Genomic DNA, 23787 nt, shown 5'->3' on the forward strand with positions numbered 1-23787 from the left:
AAGTGTTAAGTGGATTTCCTGGGAAATTCCTAGGCAGGGATTATTAATGCAGATTTCCCCACCTCTCGTTATGCAAAAACCCAGCCTCTTGAAGCCTAAGGCAAGTGTGATTATCTGTTACAGAAAGCCAAGATCAAAGGACTGACCTGTATAAAGAAACAGTTGATCTACCCACCCTTCTTTCTGGTCTGAGATGGCTATGAACTTGTAACCCTGGGGAAACCTGTAAACTTCCAGATGCTTGGTCAGAGTTGGGGTGATCTCTGGTAGCTTTTTAGTATGCATGTAGCTTCTTTTATTGTTTTAATGCTTTCCCCTTAAGAATAAATGTGCTTGTTTAGAAGGAGTTATGTGGTAACTTATAACTATGGACAATACATTGGTCATAGCCCTTGGCGAGAAAGCAAATCACAGGCACTGGCCTTTTTAGGCTGTCTGGTTTGCTGGGGATATCACAGTATAGATCAGGGCACGGTACAGCCTTAAAATCCCCAGTCAAGATGGAGTAAGAGACCAGTTGCTGCCCAGGAAAAGTGATGGCTGGGACCCAGAAGCCTAAAGTACATGCCCTTTGTGGACTATGGTGGGGGAATACAGGTGTAGTAGCTCTGAAACTGTGACAAGGGTCACCAAACTGTTCCCCGCCCCATCCTTTCCCTTTGTCCCCATCCCCCTCCAGTTTTCTTTATTGCTAGCCCTAATCCCCTATTATTGGTAGATCTGAAACCACTGCACAACTAATAACCACTCCATATAGAGTACCAAGAAATAAAACACTACTGCTTCCATTTCAAAGACCTGTGGGTTTTTATGTATAAATAGTCATCAGTTTTCAATGCAAACATAAAAAAACCCCAAATCCCAATCAAATATTCTCCCAAATAATAAATGGTTTCCACAAGTTCTCACTAATCAGTCTGGAGGGAGCTGCTGACAATCCAGAGGGTCTGTCTCGCAAGCTAGCTTCAAAAGGGGAAGGAATTTTAATTACTTTTGTTGTCAGAAAACAATCTGACTGTCCAGTATCTGATTCAAGGAGGAGATGTGCATTCTCTTCACACAGAGATAGAATAATGTATTATTAGTACAAATATTATCTTGAGATTGTCTAGACTTGCATATGTACTGCTGAAGTGCTGAGACGGGGAAATTCCATAGAATCAGAATATTCATAAGAAATAATACAAACATAATGTTCTGAATGTTGCTTTCAAGAGATTCTGTGGTCCAAGCCATAAATTTAGGAGCTACAAAGTCAAGAAAAACATTTTTAGAGTGAATTTAGGACTCATGAAAAGGGCCTGCTTAAAATACTTAGAGAACAAAATCTTCAGTTCATGAGACACGGCGCTCCAAGCTTCCCCACTTTGCCAGGGTAACTCACCCATGTTCTATACATTTTGACTTCAAATGGATATAAAATGCCATTTGAATTAATGTTTGTCTTTATATAAAGGGTCAACTAGTTGTCCAGCTGAAAGTGGATTGAGACAACCAATTCATTTCACACAAGCCACTAAACAGATGCTAACTTTTGTTTGCTATCAGCATGGTCAGATTAGATCTGAAGTGTAAGTCTCCATATGCTATTATCAATCCTTGAGCCATCCAGTAATCAACATCTAGGAGAAATCTAAACCAGTCATGATTATTTGCTTAAGTATAGATTATCTATAATGTTCTCAGTGCTTTATAGACATGTAAGAAGTCATGGTCCTTGTCCCTAAGAGCTTAAAATCTATATAAAATACTTTCAGAAAGTTACTTGTGTCACAAAAAGGGGAAATTCAACCTAATAGGCCAGACTTCTCTGTCAATCAAGAAATTTCTTCCCTAGCTTCTATCCCAAACCTGGGGGGGGGGGGAAATCTGTGGTACTCTCCCAATGTATGTATAGCTATATAAATCTATCTCAATAGGCCTTTTCCTTCCTGGAAATCAGAATCCTTCTTCATCTTGTCTGATGGTCTTTAACCAGCTGGCTATCCCTGCCCATTGATCAAGCTACAATATTGCTGGCCTAGCACTTGTGATCTGTTGTTGAAGGATGCTGAGTCAAAGTAGTATCCCAATTTGTTGGAATTTACCCTGGAGATGGAGCAATCCACCCATTAAAGCCTCTATATCACTCCTATCTCTGTTTTCAACCCTGTTTGAAAAGTGTAACCGCTTAACCGATAAGCCTGATGCTTATCAGTTTCTGTTAATGATTAAACTCTGCCCGGGGGCTCTGCTGCCACCAATGCAGAGTCCCGGGGATGGGACTGGAAGCTGGGACCTCCAGATGCGGGGCCAGCAGTCAGGACCCCACCTAAAACATGGGGATGCTGCAGCACCCACCGCACCTCTAATTTCCCAGTTAAACATTTAACCGTGTAACCGATAGAATTTTAATCAGTTACATGGTTATTGTTTTTACATGTTATTTACATCCCTAGTTTGAATTAATTTCTGCACTGGTGACAAACAAGTAATAGGAAAAGGAATTTCTTGCCTCCACATTTTTTTGGTTGCACCTATGTCAATAACCACCCGTCTTGCTATTGGCCTTTGAAGAGCTTAAATATGTCAACGTCTCAATAGTCAGGAGATGTTTAGGTTAATCTGTTATCAGGCTGTAGACACAGTTCATCTTTGGATTTTCTCAAGGGGAAAGTTAACTTGAGAGGGAAGTACTAAATGCTAAAGGAGGCCAAAAATCCTCCATCATTACAATTTTCCTGAATGAAGATAGGGCACTAAATCAAGAGGCCACTCTGAGGGAAACCAACTCACGGACTCCCTCAAAGAAAGATTTGTCATACGTCAGCTAGATGACTGGATAATTTGATCCTACTTCTTCCCAAGACTGCTTTGGAGACTCAAAAACACCCCCAAAAGCACCCCCTTCCCCCCCCCCAAAAAAAACAGCCAAAAAATCCACAGGTTGTTGATGACTTAAAAATTAACAGAAAACTGATGTGACTCTGTTCCAATGTGAGGATTTTAGTAATGATGTGTGATCCTAGTTATTATATACAAATGGTCTGGACTTGGTCAGCCAAATAAAATGTATTTGTCAGATGCAAGAACAGGAGAGGACACATTATTAACCCTTTTCAAAAAGCTACTTTGAGATCTATGGGTGATTATTTCTCCAATGTGCTATAGCAAATGACAGAAATATTGACTGATAATTGCTTACTCCTGCAAGAAGTTGTCCTTTGCCATACTGATAAGGACATACCCTAAACTTCATTGATACTACATGTGTTACACTATTATCTGGGAAAATGCAAAAAACTGACAAGTAGTAAATGTAAATTGATTCACAACCCCAGGTGAAATTAAAACAGTCTCTTCGCTAGTCCTTTTAGCCTTCTTAACAGACAAGAGTGTGTGGTATCAGGTCAAGTGATAACCCACTATTTTTCTTATTATTGCATTTTATTTAATTATATTATCCAATAGTATTTAATTATTAAAACAGGGTGACCTCCCTCCCCCCAAAAAGATGAGTAATTTCCATCAGAGAAGCCCCAAGGTTAAGGGGCTTCACATTCAGAGACAGTGTTTGACAGCTCAGATCGAGTTGAGTTCTGATGTTTCTCATCTCATATTTTCAGTTTTAGTAGTTCAAGATCAAGAAATTGCTGCAAACTGAATAGGATTCTAGACACCATGACATCAAAAGAATGGAGTGTCAATATTTTTCCAAACACATAAATGAACACAGCTACTGAGTTTCCTTCTATTCTTTGGAGAGAAACATGGGCCACTGTGTAGGATCTTTCCTAAAGCTCTGAAATGTAATCCTCCTTTCATTAATGACACACGGATGATCACACTTCTATAGTCGGACACAAAAGCTAAAAACCAAAGAACTAATGCCAATAAAAGTTAAATGGGGAATGAACATCTTTAGGTCTACACCTACATATTAATTAAAATACTGTTGAGAGAGCATTATATTTATATAGATATATAACATGTCAAGGTGATATCCATGTGATAAATTACATAATTTCTCACGTTATATATGTGGAGGTGTTAGCACTGGATAAACTACAACGCCATATGATAAATTACAGAACTATAATATGTTAGCACGTCCAGCAATGGTCAGATTTCAGTATCTTAGGATGCATGTCACATGGACCACATTAGCACAGGACAAAATGTAGCGTTTCACATTGCGGTAACTCCAAAAATCAGAATACAGCAGCACAGGACTAAAACGATGCACCAGTGAGCAGATTAAAAATAAGCAATAGTTTTTAATAAGCAGCATAAACATATGTATGCTTGTACATATATAGGCTTGGAAGAATTAAATTTTTATCGGTAAATGTCCATTTCACTGTACTCACAACCCGATTGAAAAAAACGTAATCCTTTTACTAATAGACAATGTAATAAAAATGCTGCTTGAGAGCTTTTAGAGTTTTAGAGTTGCTTTTAGAGTTTGATTTAAGTCTATTTGCTTTGTGCATTTTGACATATGTTGACAATTTGTATTTTATCGGTGATAAAACTTTAACTTTTTAAATCTGTGTCTACTGGCATTTAAATAATCGTCTGACTCCCCCATGTAATTGTAAAAATGTAAACTGATAATCATAAAAAACTTAAAAATAAACATCTGTAAAAATGATAAAAAATCAAATTCTGCCAAGCCTCTGTGTGTGTGTATGCATGTGCACGCGCATGCACACACACACACAAAACTATCTCTAAATCTGCAAAAGTAACTCATGCCTTTTCAAAACACTTATTAAAGCTGTAAGCGCAAACTAAGAGTGGATGAAAAATATGTAGTAGGATCTGCTCTAGACAGGTCTCATCAACTTACTGTGTCCTAGAAGCAGGGGGAGAGACCCAAAGCACACTTTCTGCTGCTCAGCAAATTTAACTCCCCTAATAGTAACACAAAGGGCAAATCTCCATTTTGAGGCCATCTGTCACTCACAATTCTACAGTAGTGCTCCATTCATTGTGCCTAGGCCCACCACACACAAAACTTCATTGACTGTGAGGGGAGGTTCAGCTGCAGGTTTCTGTCAGTTGTCTATACCTTAGTAACTGCAAAAAACATTCATTATGCTACTCACTACATATACCCTGTAGCACAGTCCTTGCAAATAGCCCTGGAGTACAAGTGCTTATGCTTTCAGCACTTGAGACAAATTCATTTCTGAATCACTTTTAAACAAACTTCTGTTCCCCAGAATAGTAACAACTTATACATAATTAATTTACTACCCAACTTTCCCAAAGGGCTATGTCATTGTTCAGTGCAGACTTTTTCGTATTATATACCGAGCAACATACATTGCCGAGTATCTGAGACACACGCACACACGCACACACACACACACCCCTACACACAAAACCACACTCATTTACCCCTTCAAATTCTGCCCTTCAGGCATTTCCTAAGTAATCAGCCCACTAGGTAAGGGAACAAAAACCCGGAAAAATAGCATATACCCCACAGCTTTGAAATGGTAAAAGTATTGCAAAAAGCCATGACCTTCATGGAAAGCTTTCCACTGCAAGCCACTTCCTGGGGTTTGTTGTTGTTTCTTTATCAACTTTTGAAATCTTTAAATGTGCTTAGGAGCCTCAAAATACAAGTATAAAAATGGGGCAGATCATCCTCCGCTGTAAATCAAGCTAAATTGAGGATGTGGCACACAGCGCCTTACAAGATGGGATCCTGAAACAGGATATTTGCATTAGTTTATAAATCTGTCATTCTCCAAGGACTCATTTAATCTTGGTTGGAATTAGCAAAGAGATAACTGAACTCTATGGCAGAAATCCATCATGTAACATGGCTAAAAAAATCAAGATTACATTTCCATCTAATCCAAAGCAAAATGCCACGCACAAAACATTTTTGCATGCAGCTATGACAAGCAACTGAGGGATGATTCCTTAGTCATGGATGCTTTGAAATTCATTTGTTTTTCTTTTTACTTAAAGCGCACTATTAATTTTTCTCTTTCTGAAATCTATTTCAAGAACAAATCAATCCTTCGATGAAGGATCTTGCACATTCATTCTGAGGAAATGCCTTTTATGTTACTGGCACATTAAAAACTGATGAACGAAATGACCCATATTATACGTGGCAGGAAATGCAATAAGGTTAGCGTAACTATTTCAGAACAATTCAGAGGGGGCTGACTACCCTTTGAGGCATTTAACCAAGACAGCTTATAATTAACAAATTGATACATAATTATTTGATACATTTCTCATTCAAGGCTTGTTCATATCTTCAATTATTTGTTCTAAAACTTATGCAAATTAGAGTTGAGCTCAAAGAAATTATATCTGCCCCCTCCGCTTTGTATATATAATCCTGACAAAGTCTATGTAATTTACCGTGTATATCAAAGATGAAAAATGAAGCTTTGTACTTCCGGCAATGGTTCAATCTATCATTTTGTTCCACACAAACAGCCGTGCAAATTGTGCCCAAATGAAAAGTAGGGTTGCACATTCTGAACCTTCCCTGCCTTAAAACAGACTGACAATGCTAGTTTTGTGCTCAACATTTGAACATGAAGGGTTGCATTTTCCAGTGGCGATATGGGGGTTTTGGCCACGTGATTCCCTTTGAAATCAGAATCATGCTGCTAAAATTTCACACAACATTTTAAAGTTACCCTCTGCTCTGTATGACCTCTGCTGTAGCAAGGCAGATCTGAGTATAAATTACACACACACAAAAAGCCATGCAATATGGCTCCCTTGTGCAATTTGCATTGGATTATATAGTCTGGATCGAATTTGGACCTCGTTACACTGGTGAAAAAGTGGTGTAATGCCTCTGGTTCTTGTGGCGTTACTGGCCCTGCATATTTTGCTCTCACATCACCACCCGTAACTCCTGACATCAATAGAATGCCAGTGCAAGATTAGAATCAGCCCCAGAGATTGTATTCACAGTCACCATCTTGACATGGAATTGGATATTGTGCTGCTGTACGTGAAGGACAGGGGCAGATTATGCTGTACCACTCGATACCTTTGCCACTAGAGCTGAGTGAATAATAGAAAGTTTTGGTATGATGGTTGAGCAGAAAAATCCAAAAAGAATTACATTTCAGGTCAACTCCAATTGGAAATTTTTCAGTTTTTCTTGCTGAAACTTAAAAAGGTAATTTCATTTTGGGTCAAACAAAACATTTAGCTTGAACCAAAATGCAATTATTTTGAAGGGTTTTTTTCGTTTCATTTCATTTTCAGGTGTGTGTTAACCTTTTTCCCCCTTTGTTTTAAATCAAATTTAGTCAAATTTCAAAATGAAACATCATTTTGAAACAAAAAGTTGAAATATTTCATTTTTTAAAAGTCAAACCAAAACGTTTTGTCTTTTTTAAATAAGTCAATTTTTGACCAAAACTGTTTGCCAGATTTGAACCTAATTCTCTAATTGTATCAGGGAACCCAAAACTGCATTTTCCAGCAAATAAATTTTGTCCAAAAATTTACCCAGATCTAGTTGCCATGTAGATGCATATATTATAGCTATATTAGGTGATAATATATCCACAAAATATAATAATATTAATACTATAAATCAGTAATATAAACTACACATTAGCTGGTGCTCCAAGGAAGAGCAAACAAAACCTCCTCCTCAGGCATCACTATAGAGATACCAATATAGAACAATCCTCATCATCAGGACATGCTGGGGGGATAGTTCATTCCATTTAAGCAGGTTTTCCATTAATGGAAGACACTGTTTCATTGTTTTGTTTTGGGAGCTGCAGAGCTACACAGAAAACATATTTGTCCCTTGAAAAGGTCCATGCAGTTGGGAGGAGGAACTGTCTGCACTGAGATAGGGTCTGAGCAGCTAAAGCAGAGCTATTAATATAAGCCAACAGACAGAATCAGTATTAGATTCAGGCACAGAAGAACTAAGCACCACTCGATCACCTGAAGGGGTCCCTATTAAAGAGGAATAATTGCCACTAAATATTTTGAGTCCTGTAGCCTTTAGGCAAATTGCCCCACTGGAGATTATGGGCAGCAATATCTCTAGTATAATGTTCTCTCAGTCTCCACACTTTCCATTTTAATTCCTGGATTGCCCATATATTCACTTGACTCCTAGTGCCATGCAAATTCTCAGTGAATTAATTGTACATGGAGAGCTTGAAATATGAAAAGACTTGCAAAGGAGAATTCCTGCCATATATTATAAATGGACCTGAACAGTAAGAGAGAAATATCAACAGCATCATTTTTTTTTTGCATTTTAACAGCAACAGCTTTCCAGGTAAAATTCTTTGGTCTCTCACATTCTGAAAACTCCTAAGTGTGTGTGTGTGTGTGGTGCTTGCCATATTATTAGGTGGCTGCACACTAGTCCAGCCCAGCTATATTTCCCTGTTGTCACTCTTATCTGTGTGTGTATGTGAATGCAGCACTCATGAAAGGCATCAGACGAATATCTCTAAAGACTAGAATTCTTCAGTGAAACATTTTTTTCATCAGAAAATGCTGATTCACTGAAGTAGAGACAGACCATCTGATTCCCCACCCCCAACAGCTGGTGATCTGGGCTCTCAGCCTCAGGCACAGCAGGGACTTGAACCTGGGTCTCCCAAATCTTAGGTGAGTGCCCTAACCAGACTATTGGCTATTCTTGGGTAGGTGTGTGTCTAGTATTTTCACTCCAATGCAAAACAAATTTCAAAAAATCATATCCCCAAATGTTGGTAGATTCATCCCTTTAGGGCACAAACATTTTACAACCCCACTTTCAAGATTCCTTATTTCTGAGGTAAAGAAGTTTTAAAAATAAAAGCAATGAGACACCAAATTTGTGTGAATGTAAGGAACTTTGAGACTAATATGAGTGACAGCCCTTGAACTGAGGCCCATTTGAGAGCGATGACCCTAATCTAAAAGCATTACTTCTAGTCTGTGTGATTTCCATGCCAGTTCACTCTTTGGGCTCTCTTATCTAATTGGCTTTTATACTGTGGACATTTGCCCACAGAGAAATGTGCTAAACCTTCCAAATTCATTTGCCATAGACCACTATACTGCCATAAGATGGTTATTCTGCCTCTTACAGAAACCCTCCTGTATGGCTTGCTGCTGTTACGTACATCCAGGAGCATATATTTAGATGTGAATATTCTTTCTAATTAAAGGAAATGTAATACTTAAGCCCACCAGGGCTTGCTCTACTCTTGATGAGCATGTAACTCCCAATAAAGTATTGCATGTAGACTTTTAATTTAGTGGTTTTTGCACAACCACAAAGAAGTTTCCATAGAATAAAACCCCATGTTAGACCACTTGTGTTTTTAAAAGTGTGGAGAACGGTTTGAGATTGTATTTTGTAGTTTCCAGGCCTGCCTCCATCTCCTAGTTAAAGCAGGTGGCCAGGGTGCTGATCTGATGATGTGGGGAGAGAGGGGAAGTTGGCAAAGAAACGCCCCAGGGCAAATTTTTAGAGTAACATTGCACATGTCTATTTGCACACCCGCATTGCATGTGTGCAGGGTTGGAAGCACCCAAATCAGATGTGTACACCCAATCCTGACTTGAGCATGTGCACTGGGCTGTGGGCATGTTCAGCTGTAGATATTTGGGCCAGCAAAGACTAGGAAAGCTCTTCTGGTGATAGAAATGGTGCCCTATGGCTGTTCCATTGAGCACCAGTTTGGACAGACAGGGATGTGGGGGACTGACTCTGAGTGCTGTTGGAAGGGAGGAAGCACTGAGCTGAAAGAGAGGGCTGCTGGCGAAGGTTGCTCTCATAGGCTGGGCGGGCTTCTGTAGCTGCACCGAAAGCAGGGAAGAGGAGAAAAGCCTTTGTGATGCCCATGGTGGGACAGCTAGAAGAGCCAGCTCTTTCTCCTAGCGGAAGCTAAAGCATGCTTCCCTCACCTGTTTCTCTCCTGCCACCTGCACGTGTCTCTGGATGTGGAGGCAGGAGCTGCAAAACAAAAAATGCAATCCCCAAATATTTTTCCACATTAAAAACAATACACCCAAATTGGTCGGGTCTTGCGCTGTGGAAACATTCTCCTCATTAAAAAATGTACCTGGGCTAGAGAGACCTAACTTGAATACCATCATTAAGGTCCAAACCTACTCACTTTACACCAACTCCTACAGCCCTCAACAGGAGCTTTACATGATTAAAGTGAGCAGGATTTGGCCTGTAATGTTAATGTGGGTAATGCTTGTACCTCAACAGGAGATTGTACCTTACAGTATGGAAAAAATATCACGTTAAGACCATGACCCTAAAATGGTGTTTACACAGGCAGGCCCCTTCCCCTGCTGGAGCTCCACTAAATATAATAGGGCTTCATGAGGGTGCAGGGTTTGCCGTCCTGCAACCCATTACAGGACTGGGAACTAGGAGAGCATCGTAAAGAAAAGAATGGTCTTACCACTTCTGGGAGCAACTTCATCGCAAGGTCATGGATGGCTTTGACCACTATACATACAGCTGAAAGAAGAAATATCACACCCAAGATGACACAGGCTCTGAAAAGAAAGAAAAGTTGAGAGCTTATTTGGAGCTTTCAGACCTTCTGATTAACAACGTAGTGGACAACATGAATGATCATTGATATGGAGGAGCTAAAGAATGGGGGTTTGGATTAAAGGCTGGAACCAGATGAGAATCCCAATTCCTTTTCACTTCTTAAATGCTGGACAATAGTTGGAAAAGATTTGGCAAGAATAGCTCTGTCTCTGTGTGGACGGGCCGCTCCAGTCTAAATCCCCTTTCTTACTAGAGGATGATGGGAAGATATTTGGAGGATCTAGATTGTAACATCACAGGAACCTGACACCTGAGCTGCAGTTGTCTCTTCCCCGACTTGAAGGAATCCCAACTGGTAATCAGAAGAGCTACGTTTCAGGTTTTATTATCTTACAGGATGTCCATGGATCTAGTAATGCCTAGAAGCCCCAAACAGGGATCAGAGCCCTATTGTGCTAGGTGATGCACAGAACTAAAGTACAAAGACAATCTCCACCCCAAAAAGATACAATCTTGTTGTACGCCAAACAAAACAGGTGAAGAAGGCAAACAAAGGAGGCTAGAGGGATGAAGAGAGAATGAGGCAACAGTGAAACAAGCACGTTTTGAACAGGAAGTAGTCATAGTTCAGACTTACAATGCACACAATGGCCACTCCCAATTTCAAAGCAAGAGCAGAGACAAAACTCCTATTTCTGATCCAAAAACACAGGGCCCTACATCTTTGAATCGGAAGAGACTCGCCTTCTGCAGTTAGTAGTATAGGGCATGGACACACAGCTGATTCCTTCCAGTAGAGGAAAGTGCACCCAAATATTAATCCATCCATTACAATATCAGTACATTTATAGCAATACTCAGTTTGATTCTCTTGGTAAATCTACTTTATTAGAAGTATTCTGTCGTCAGTACATAAGAAGTATATAAAATACAGCAACAGCAAATTTAAAACAGTACAATATTTAAAATGCTAAATATTTGTAGAAATCAGATTGCTACAAATATATTTTTCTTTAAACTTTGCTAAAAGAAAGTAGCAATTTTCTTTGTCCGGTATTCAGTGTCTTGGCGCCTATCTGTTAGAACAATCTGAGGATGCTATAATTAGAACAGCACTGTGCTACTATTTTTAACCATTTAGACATCAGCCCATCTGGCAGTTTGGCAAAACATGTTACATTCACATCAAGCTCAGTTTAGGGACTGCAATGTGATTGCATTGCTCTGCTAAGGTCAAGAAATGCAGGTGCAGCAATGGGGTAGATGCAGCATTCTAGCACTTTGTTCACTAACGGAAGCAGAGGGCCAGATACTGAAGTGCACTGAGGCCACTTTCCACCACCCCCTTGACAATCTCTGGCCATTGAAACTTTGAGTAAAGGGTGCAGTGAGGATCACCTTTATGCCAGGATGCTCCTACAGTGGTCCAGTGCCAACAGAGAGGCTCGTATGTCACGCATCCTTCTTGCTGATGGGGTAACAGGGACTTCGTTACTGGGAAAGGAGGACATAACTTTGCTACACTAGTCCTGGAGTAGGTGTTCGGCTTTTTGAGGCGTTTGCAGCCTGTGGTAAGTTGAGCAGGCCCTCTTAGTGTGCTCTACCACAATACATGGTGGAAAGTGTGCAACTGGGCGCTTTACCCCACCTTTGCACACCACTCCCAGACATCTGCTTTGTGCATTTTGAGAGTACCCAAGATCTTCCAGTAACCTTTAGGTAGAGGAATAAGCAAGTAAGATGGATTCTATGCAAATCTGGAGCAGTAGGTCATCATCAGCCTGCATGGTTTTATACTGACAAGTCTGATTTCCAGAGGAGATGTAATAATGAAAGCAAAGTAGATCATTTCCAAAGGGGAGTGAAGACTTGCAAAGGAGAAAATAGAGGGACAGTGAGACATCTTATCACGGGTTTTCTAAAAGCTCCTAATTCAATAGTTGATTAACTCTCTTAGATTGATAATTTCACTTCATCAGAATGAATCAGTGAAAGGGAATATAATCAGGACCTTCTACACTCAGTATGAGGTAGAAAAGTTTTTTATTTTCAATATCAACTTCATGTGTAGTTTTAGATATTTTATTTCATAATTTAGCATTGATATAGGGTGTCTCACATTAAATAAATCCAGGAGGTAGGTACCATAAGTGTGATTGTTTCCATTTTATGGACGAGAAAGCTGAGACCAGGGGCCAAATTCTACTCACATAGGTGTAAAGGAAGAGTTATGTCTTTTATTGAGAGCAGATTTGGCCCACAGAGATTGAGCAACTTGCCTAAGGCCACCCACTGAGTCACTGGCAGAGCCAGGATGGCACATCTTCATTTCATGCAGGACCATGCTGCTGACTTTTTATTTAAAACAAAAGTTAGGGGGAAACTTTTATTGTTATTCCTGACTGGTTAAACCCCAGCCAATATAAATGCATGTGCTGGAATCAATTTGCCCCGCTAGTCTAGACTGTAACTTACACTTCCCTGTATCAATAGGCACTGCTCAATCCCAAGGGGATTCTCCCTCCGGGAAGGGATATATTGTTTCTACCATGTCTTCCCTTAGTAGTTCTGGGGAAGGCACTTTTAACTGACACCAAGGGCTTCACAGCACAGAGACTACCTAGCGGGTTCACTGAATCAGTTCATGCCTTGGCCAAATTAGCTGCATCTTTTTCTTGGCCAGTGTTGTCCAGTTTGGAGTTGTTCTGACCACTGCAAGTACTCTCACTCCAACCCAGCAAACACAACTCCCAGTGCCTTGTACCATTCGTTATACCAGGAGAAGCAATCACAATGTAATCGATTCTTGAGCTGTTTGTCTTGCTCCCTGGAAAACCTGTGACTACTGGTAAGTGGTGCATGACTTGGGATCTTAACCAAACTGTTTTGAACACATATAAAGGTTCAATTGAAATTGTGTTTAAAGATTTGGGTTGGTTATGATTGTGTCATAAAAGATCCCCCTGCTTCTACTTAAATTGAGACAGTAAAAAAGAAAAAGAATACAAGGGAGAAATAGTAGGACAAATAGTAGGAGAAATAGTAGGGTAAGAGATGTTAATGACATAATAATTAAAATGTCAGTAGCAGGGAGAAACGTAGTTATATCTGTTGGCTTGAGTCAGCATTCAGTCATCTTATTTTGCAAAGATGGTATATCGGCTGTGACACTCTGCAGCCATACAAAATTCATGAGTATCTTTACATGTATAATGTAATACTTAATGGCTAAAGTACACCTCTCTCTTCTTCCTGAGTACATTAATTTATCTGCAACAAAGCTATATCATCTTCTTTGAACTACCCATTTGCCAGGAAACAAAATCTTGTCTAGACTAGAAATCATACAAAATTCCACTTAAAGAAAAAAATGTGCAAAATGAAGAAGCCTTGAAAAATTAACACATTTTTAACTGTAATACAAAATAATAGTACTGTAATTTTACTCGTTTACTTGCTTAATATTTATTTTCAAACCATCCGAACTATAAAAACTATAGTACAAGTATGTTAACTCCCATCTGCTAACAATTACTTGACTACTTTGCAACTAAATAAAATGTTTCCAGATACTAGTGCAGTGTGTTAGTACTAACGTGCTAGGCAAATGCAATTTCATTGGTTCTCTATTATGAGTCTGGATAAGCCAGCTCACATTCCTAAATAATTGCAAGCCAGATGGGAAGTTGTCCACAGAATTACATATAAAAAGGTACGTCTACGTGGCATTCTCTTTTTGGTGGTGTGCAAAGTACATATATGGCTAGCCCCACTAACATGGATATAACTAGCAGTGTAGACAGTGATGCATTGCTTGGGTGAGTAAAGACACTCCTGAACCCTCTGGGTGGATCTACCCTACAAGATTCTCTACTCGTATTAGTACTGCCTCCCGCAACTATACTGATATTTTTAGCAGTGTAGTGGCACACTGCCTCCCACTGCTGGAGTCTTTCCCCACCACAGGGAAAGACTCCAGCAGCTGGGAAAGTCGCCATCACCAGGGAGACAGCAGGGAAGGACAGGCAGTGAACCTTTCCCTGCCACAGTGAAAGACTCCGTCAGAGGGGAAAGGTTCCAGAAGCTCCCTGCAGTGGGGAAAGTTACACACCACTCTGTGGACAAAGTCTGCATTTCACTGTAACATGTAATTATCCAACCCTACACACCGCCTCAAGAGGCATGCAGTGTAGACATAGCCAAAATGTACAAAGGAGGATCACTGCAGTTCTGAGACTTGATTCAAAACCTACTGAAGACTTTTCATGGGAGTCTTTCCACTGACTCCAATGGGAATTGGAGTGGGCCCACAGCAAATAGTAGCGCTTTCTCTTTCTCTCTATGTGAATGCTCATGGAAATGAGTGTATAGCACAGTGATATTGCCCAATGAATCTCATCCATAGCTAGTGTACATATTCCCCAGACAAAACAACTTTAAGAATGGGCAGAAGTTCTGAAGAATTATCAGTTACTTCAGAGAATCACCTCATTTAGAATGTTGAATTTAAAAAAAAACAAACTTTCAACTATTTGAAAGGCAGGAAACTCAGAATTAAAGTTCAAATAAAAAAAATGTTGAAAAGTCAGAGCATTCATGATCACCAGCACACTGTGTGGCTGATGTGGCTTTATCTGCATTACATCTGATTTTTGAATCTTTGAATCATCTCCCCTTCTTCATGTGTGTTGAGCGAAATGCTTAACCGTGCTCTGTGATATATAGGAACCACTTTCCTCAGAACTGATTAGTGTAGTCACCTTTGGGGAAGGAGCGCAGCCCACATGTCACACCACTTGATGGAAGTGCAGTGAACAAGCATACCATATCTATCTGAATTGCCAGAAGAGTTGAAGAATTGAGGGTAATGAATTAGCCGTGCTGAAATTCTGCCCTGTTACTGGGATTAATGCTACTACCATTCTTGCTGACATTAATGCTGCTACTCTTCTCAAGAGTGTCATGGCATTTTTAAGGACCTTAGTTTTTTCTCTCTTCTGCATTAATTCTGAACAGTAGACACTCAGAAGATTTCAATTTATTGAATTGCTAACATTACTTCTTGCAGCACCTATTTTCCCTTAGAAATCTTCCAGACATGAATATGCTTAGCTTGAGGTCTGACAAAAGGATTTTTAGAACATTGACATTTTTTAAAAGTAGCAAAAAAAATTGCTCTAACATTCTTCCACCTATCTACTACTCAAACCAATAGCTCTGTAGTGGGAAATGACTTGAGTGTAACAATGGCAGCGGCATATTATGATATTTAAATATATCAGATGTGAATAGTGATTGAAAAGCATCTTCTTTCTTGTAAAATGTCCTTTACCATATATTGACGAGCGAGATTCATGGACATCTAAGGAAACCATGAGGGTCATCTGAATCAATAAGATGCATTTTACAAATTCTTTAAGTATTTAGATTAAAAGTCAATGAAGTATGGTTTTATTTATTCCTTTTAAACAAATACATAAAGAAAATTCCCACAAGGCAAATTAAGTTTAAAAATACATTCAAGGCCAAAAAAAGCAGAGTGACTATTGTAAACTGTATCCATTAAAATATGGACACAACCATTTGTCTGTGCATGTTTCACAGTGTGAAATATGTCACTGGCCCCACAAATGGGTACTTATGTTTACAATTCCCAGTTTAGGAACTGATCCTGCATGTTTTTTCTTGAGCAGAATTCCTATTGATGTCAACAGAGGATCAGTCCTTTCATAGGTGTTGCACAAGCATTGCTGCATTTTAAGAGGTCAGGTCTGATAACTGGACCCTAGAAGTCCTACTTAGCCAGATAAAAGTCTGGACATTCAAAGGTAAGTCTGGGAATTCTGTTTTTAATGTGCTGCATTATCCTTAAGTATTGCAGTTGTCTACAAACAAGAAGTGATACTCATTACTATATGCAGGAGTTAGAATTCCAGGATATAATGGAATATATTAAGGATGAAATTTCATCCCTAACTCCTGATTTTATTTGGTGTTCTTAATTTGTTTCAAAGTCATACTATTTGATTTAGGCTGGCAAAGTTACAATATTGCTCTATAATAACTAGATATGTTTGCTCAGAAAGGCTGGAGTGCTAAATATTTCTCTTTCCCCTTATTTTTAAGTCTCTTGAAAAGAAATTAAAATCTAAATGCACCATATTAAATGGTGGAAAAAACAAACAAAAGTGCATTTCTTGTAAAGTATGGGAGTAAATCGTATTTCTTATTTGGTATGTTAAAATTTAAACTCTTCACTTCGTTTTACCCAAAAATAAAGGTGCTATCACATTGGCACAACCTAAGTAGAGAGACTGTGCTGTGTTTATTCTGCAGCCCCTCATGTGAAAGTTAATATGGTATGAGCAGCTCACTGAGCAGTCAACAAATCATTATGAGCCCAGGATAATTTATCACTGCAGCTGTGTCAGGTAACAGCAAAGATCTAATGAAAAACCCATGAAGCTGAGTTATCCTCATGTGGTCTCTATGGCCTATAGAATGTAGAATTCTGAAAGGCTTGGATATGTTCTAAATTGGGGACACAGAGTGCAGGGACACAAAGAAACTGTTTAAAAAAAATGCACATTCATAGTTTGCCAGGCTGGTTTGCTAAAATGACAGAAAGACAAGTTTGTTGGAGTCTTTTAGGAAACAAAACAGTTTACAAAATAATATAGTTCAGAAAGGACAAGCCAAGAACTACTCTCTGAAACGCCAATTTATGGTCAGCTTTTCTGCCAATTACAGCTCAAGAGAGGTTGAAGTTAGGGCTGTCAAGCGATTAAAAAAATTAATCGCAATTAATCGCACTGTTAAACAATAATAGAATACTATTTATTTAAATATTTTTGGATGTTTTCTACATTTTCAAATATATTGATCTCAATTACAACACAGAATATAAAGTGTACAGTGCTCACTTTACATTTATTTTTATTACAAATATTTGCACTGTAAAAAACAAAAGAAATAGTATTTTCAATTCACCTAATATAAGTACTGTAGTGCAATCTCTTTATCATGAAAGTTGAACTTACAAATGTGAAATTATGTACAAAACAATAACTGCATTAAAAAAAAACCAACGTAAAACTTTAGAGCCTAGAAGTCCACTCAGTCCTACTTCAGCCAATCGCTCAGACAAACAAGTTTGGTTACATTTGCAGGAGATAATGCTGCCCGCTTCTTGTTTACAATGTCACCTGAAAGTGAGAACAGGCGTTTGCATGGCATTGTTGTAACTGGTGTAGCAAGATATTTACGTGCCAGATACACTAAAGATTCATATGTCCCTTCATGCTTCAACCACCATTCCAGAGGACATGCATCCATGCCGATGATGGGTTCTGCTCAATAATGATCCAAAGTAGAGTGGACCAATGCATGTTCATTTTCATCATTTGAGTCAGATGCTACCAGTAGGTTGATTTTCTTTTTTGATGATTCCGCATCTGAGTGGTGTTCTTTTAAGACTTCTGAAAGCATGCTCCACACCTCGTCCCTCTCAGATTTTGGACAGCACTTCAGAATCTTAAACTTTGGGTTGAGTGCTTTAGCTATTTTTAGAAATCTCACATTGTTATCTTCTTTGCATTTTGTCAGATCTGCAGTGACAGGTTCATAAATCAAACAACATGTGCTGGGTCATCATCTGAGACTCCTATAACATGAAATATATGGCTGAATGCAGGTAGAACAGAGCAGGGGACATACAATTCTCCCCCACAGAGTTCAGTCACAAATTTAATGGACGCATTATTTTTTTAATGAACATCATCAACAAGGAAGCATGTCCTCCGGAATGTCGCTGAAGCATGAAGGGGCATACGAATGTTTAGCATATCTGGCATGTAAATACCTTGCAACGCCAGCTACAAAAGTGCCATGAGAACGCCTGTTCTCACTTTCAAGCAACACTGTAAATAAGAAGCGGGCAGCATTACGTCCCGTAAATGTAAACAAACTTGTTTGTCTTAGTGATTGGCGGAACAAGAAGTAGGACTGAGTGGACTTATAGGCTCCAAAGTTTTACATTGGGTTTTTTTGAGTACAGTTATGTAACAAAAAAACCCCTACATTTGTAAATTGCACTTTCATGACAAAGAGATTACACTACAGTACTTGTATGAGTGAACTTAAAAATACTATTTATTTTGTTTATAATTTTACAGTGCAAATATTTGTAATAAAAAATAATATACAGTAAACACTGTACAACTGTACAGCACTATTCTCTATTGTAATAGAAATCAATATATTTGAAAATGAGAAAACACCTAAAATATGTAATAAATGTCAATTGGCATTTTATTGTTAATCGGTGCGATTAATTTTTTTAATCGCAGTAATTTTTTGAGTTAATCGCATGAGTTAACTGTGATTAATCTACAGCCCTAGTTGAAGTTTTTTTCCTATTGCAATGGCATCTGACATGAAACTAAACCTATTAGTTATCTCTAGATCTCAAATATAACACAATGTTGCAGATAAATGTTGAAAACACAAAGACTTCCTTGGTTTGTCCATTGACATATGCCTCTGTGGTAAATATTTAGCTGTGGCAGATATTTCTTCAAGAAATGTTGGTTGTAGTAGTTCCATCTGAAAATACAGATGCTGCTAACATACGATATCATTGCACCAAGTGGCTCATTTTGTCAGGATATAAATATTATATTGTCATTTGGGTTCATACATTATGTTGCATCCTCCAGACATCAAGAATGTAAATATTTAGATTTCTGCAAGCTGCCAAAGGGTTTATGTTACTTGTGAGTTTCCAAGAACCCCTATTCCCTTCCAAGTAACACACTGAATCCCACGAGCTAAATTGTGTCTTTAAGGCACCGCCTTGTGTTGAAGGTGCTGCAGAATTACACAGCTTCCCCAGGGAGCTCCCTTGAGTGCAGGGATTGCAATTATGCACAATGCTCATGTGTAACCTCACTCACACGCACCTGCATAAGATCTCAGCCGCAATCTGGCACTAAATTAAATGGCATTGTACCAGCACCTCATTTTCCACAACACATTCCCTCTACCTAACTCTACCAGGAAAACTTCTTAGTCTTGCTCATAAATCTCTCATAACTCACAAAGAGAATAGAGAAAGCAAATTCCTAAGCAGTACATGGTGTCCTTTGCCTACATCAATCATCTGACATTCCATACAAATTTACAATTTATCAATAGGCAACTCTGAATGCCACTGAGATTCATTGGCAATACCCACAGAGCTTGTCAATTCTAGAACAGGTCTGAGAAATTTAACACTTATGGCATTCTTTTCTCTCTAATCCAATTGATTAATTTCCTAAGAAAATAAAAATCCAGTTATTTAAGGTGTTTGCTTCTTAACTCATGTGGGAAAGCAGTCATGTGATTCAGGGATGTAACTTGCATTTAACTATATCATTCAGATCTTCCTACATAATGGAAAGAATAAAATCATGAATTATTTCAGTCATGGAATAAAAGATATAACTAGCCTAGATATCTGGGGTCATTAATCTTCAAGATAATATAGCAATTTTCCCTTCTAAAGTACCTCATTATATTGTTGATCACTTACTCAAATGAGTAGTCTCACGAGAGCCAATGGGATTACTCACTTACATTAATAGTGTTCAGTGAGACCTGCAATGATTTGCTACAATTTTGTAAAGACTTGTACATACCCCCACAAGGAAACAGGCAAATCCTGCTATAAATTACACCAGAGTAAATTTGGAGTAACTACTCCAGTGTAAGTGAGAGCACAATTTATATGATATAGTCTGACTGCTGTGAAACACCCATTGCAAGACTTTTCCCTACCTAATTATCATCCCACTGGCTTTTTGGCAAATTGAATGCTCTGATACAGTGCCTAATAGGGTATATAATGAAGCCCTTGGTAATTACTATTCACAAAACATTTGCTTTGATAGCAGCAGAGGTGATGCAACACAATTAAGGTTTCAGAAAAAACATAGCGATGCATATGAATGCAATCTGTATAAATGTTTTAGTTTAAACTCGCCAGTTCATGGATACTGTTTTGGTTTTTTTTCTCCTCATGTACTTAGTAAGATGTCTTTCATATACTGGAATCAATTTTATCAGCATTCTTCAGGTTCATTAGAATAGTCACTGAACCATGATGACACCATGCGGAATAAAACAAGACTGTCAATATCAGTCAAATTACTCTCGGGCTTAGTTAACATACAAAGTGCCTAAAATGTGATTTTAAAATCTGTCAGAAATACACAATTTTTTTCTGCATTTATCAACTGTGTATATGTAAGAGTTACTGCTATAAACAGAAATGTAATTCATACAAAACACAATAACTAAAATGCTCACAGGGATTTGTTCTGTTCTCTACCAGTTTCAGATATTTGTATTGTATCCTTAGCATTAAGGTAATTCACAGCCTTAAAGACATATCCTAGACCGTTCTGTAGAGCTTAATCCCAGAAATGCTATTTGTTGTGCTTATTACTAGGCTAAGTCTCATTGAAATTACTCCTGATAGTAAATAATGCTCTGTATTTTCTTTATTTCACACACAAAACCATAAAAGCTGCACATTCATCATATATAAGAAAGCAGTTGTGAAGAAATAGCCACACTGGATTCATAACCTTGGCAATATCTGATCAATGTGATCATTACATGTTGACTGGTACTGTAGATGGTAAGTCTGCTTCTGCTCAGTACTGGGCACATTTGGAGTTCTGGTGTGATTTACCCTTAATTTTCCTGTCCTACAAGAGCCAAAACTTGCTTGCCTTACTCTATTAACTTTAATAGTACTACTCAAGTGGATATGACAAGCAGAATTTGACTCAAAGTAACTATAAACCACTAATATTTCAGATAGTATTCTTCTTATATTGCAAGCCCCTCAGGATAGAGACTTTATCTGACATGTTTGCATGGTGCCTGGCACAATGGAGTCCAGTTCCCAGTTTAGGGCCTCCTGAAAGGCTGCTGTAATACAAACAAGAGAGAATAGTCTTACTTCCACAAGTGCTCGTTTTGTTTTGTTTTTTAACTTTCACCAGACTGATTTATTCTTACTTATTTTTAATTCTGTCTGTCTCTTGTTTGTAAGGATGTTCACATTATGTACTTTCCAGAGAAAAAGTTATATTTCTAAAACATTTTTCTTGCTTTTGCTCCTGCAGCACAACCTCGCTACCTCTCCAGGTAAGATCTTTCAGTAGTAAAGGTTCATAGCCCAAAGAAAGAGAACTGGTATGATCCTTCGGGTGCTGTTTGCATTGCTGGCAGTAAGGATATTGTGTTAAAACTATTACTTTGTAGGGAACTGAAACTCAGCAGTAAAAATGTGCTCCAAGCCAAAGCGGGGAATCGGAGGTCTATGCCCAAGAGAAATATGGGCTTTTTTTCAGCAAAGCTGACCAGATCATTTTTATGTTGAAGGAGTGCAAAAAGGTAAGATGTAGGATTTTAGCTCCCTTATAACCCATTAAAAGAGGCCCTGGGTAGTAAGAAGAGGAAAAAATGAGAGTTAAATGATGGAACTAATTAATTTGGAAAACAACTAGTATGTACGGTTTCAGACTACATACTCTGTGTTAATCTGTATCCGCAAAAAGAAAAGGAGTACTTGTGGCACCTTAGAGACTAACAAATTTATATGAGCATAAGCTTTCGTGAGCTACAGTTCACTTCATCAGATGCATACAGTGGAAAATACAGTGGGGAGATTTATATACAAAAGAACATGAAACAATGGGTGTTATCATACACACTGTAAGGAGAAAAAAAGAAAAGGAGTACTTGAGGCACATTAGAGGCTAACATTTATTTGAGCATAAACTTTCATGAGCTACAGCTCATGAAAAGTCGTTGCCAAAACAGATTTTCATTGGGTCAATCATTATGAAGACCTTTTTTTTGTGTGTCTTCATTTCTGTACTCGTTTCTCTTTCCAATTCTGTATCTTTCTCTGTTTTTCTCATTTGTCTTCTATGGCTACCCTTTCTGCAGGAGAAGCCGTCTGAACCTTGCGTATTCTAGCAGTGGGAAGTGTCAGATTAAAATAACTCTGGTCATAGTGGGCCAAATTCTCTGCTGGCACAACTCCAAAGATGTCATTGGAGTAAAGCCAGCAAGGTATTTGGTCCAATGTTTCTCTATATCAGCTGCAACTAAGCCTGCAACACTGGGGCAACTGATCTGAAGTGTTAGTAGACATCCTGGCTGACTTTCAATTACCCACATGGAGCATGAATAATATCAAGCCCCTGCTCAAATACCTTCCCATCTACATGTGTTTTTCCTCTTCTCTCTTATCATTCCTACTAGATGATATATTGCAGCTCTTCACAGACCTTTTTTTAGCCCTTATGTTCATAAAGACTTCATTGTGCAAGAAGCTGAATTATCATTTGCAAGGTGTTAAGCAGCTTCAGCTTCCAATAAAGGCAATGGAAGTTGAGGATGCTCAAAATCTCAAAGCATCGGGCCCTATGTTTGTATCAGCTGCTCCATTGTTGGCCACTGTGTCCATCTGAACTATTACTGAATATTGTGTCTGTTTCTCCTTAATGTGCCATTGGTAGGTGCTGCTAATAAGATGAATCATTGTACCCAGCAAAAGACCAGTGAATTCAAGGAGCATATGTGTAGCATCAAATGTGAAGGTGCTTATAGATGAGTATTGTATATTGCCAATTTGTAACACACACAGTGAAACTAAAAATGAATTATGTGAGAGGCAGCCAGCCAGTTTAAAAGACAATGAACCAGTCCTGCGGTTATTATTTAATATTAATATTACAATAGTATATGTATATACATACAATAAGGTATGTAGTCCCTGCCATGAAGAACTTGTTTCAGGCTTTTGTAAACTGGTTATAGAAACCACATGTGATTTTGCCAATTATTTTTTAAAATAGACATGAAAACATGATGCAGCTGTTAATTAATATTCAGTCTTAGCTACTAGTTCTGTAATACTGCACATTGTCTCTATGCAGAGATGATCTATTGCTAGCTATACTCTCTTAGTATGGCTTTTGCAACTGTGAAGGCTGTGGAGTCAATCTTTTAAGCCCAGCTACTCTACTAAAAACTAAATTACTGTGTAATGTTACACATTATGGCAGTGTATGTGCACAAGATGATGAAATGTTTGCCTGACTCTGAGTTTCCCTGCTTTTTTTCTAGTTGTGTCACTAAACTTTTATGTCCTTAACATGTTTTTGTCTGTTTAATTATACAGATACACTGCTTGGTTATGTCTGTGA

At 38.5% G+C, this 23787-nt stretch overlaps 1 protein-coding gene across 1 annotated transcript in view; it reads right to left on the reverse strand.

Moving 5' to 3' along the window:
• TMEM163 (transmembrane protein 163) overlaps positions 1 to 23787 on the reverse strand; it is a 159477-nt gene that overhangs the window by 29966 nt on the left and 105724 nt on the right. Inside the window, exon 5 of the mRNA XM_038421601.2 lies at positions 10419 to 10515. Within this exon, the coding sequence (XP_038277529.1) occupies positions 10419 to 10515 (97 nt within the window). The remainder of the gene's footprint in view (positions 1 to 10418; positions 10516 to 23787) is intronic.

This window comes from Dermochelys coriacea, chromosome 11, assembly GCF_009764565.3.
Source record: "Dermochelys coriacea isolate rDerCor1 chromosome 11, rDerCor1.pri.v4, whole genome shotgun sequence".
Lineage (NCBI taxonomy): Eukaryota > Metazoa > Chordata > Testudines > Dermochelyidae > Dermochelys > Dermochelys coriacea.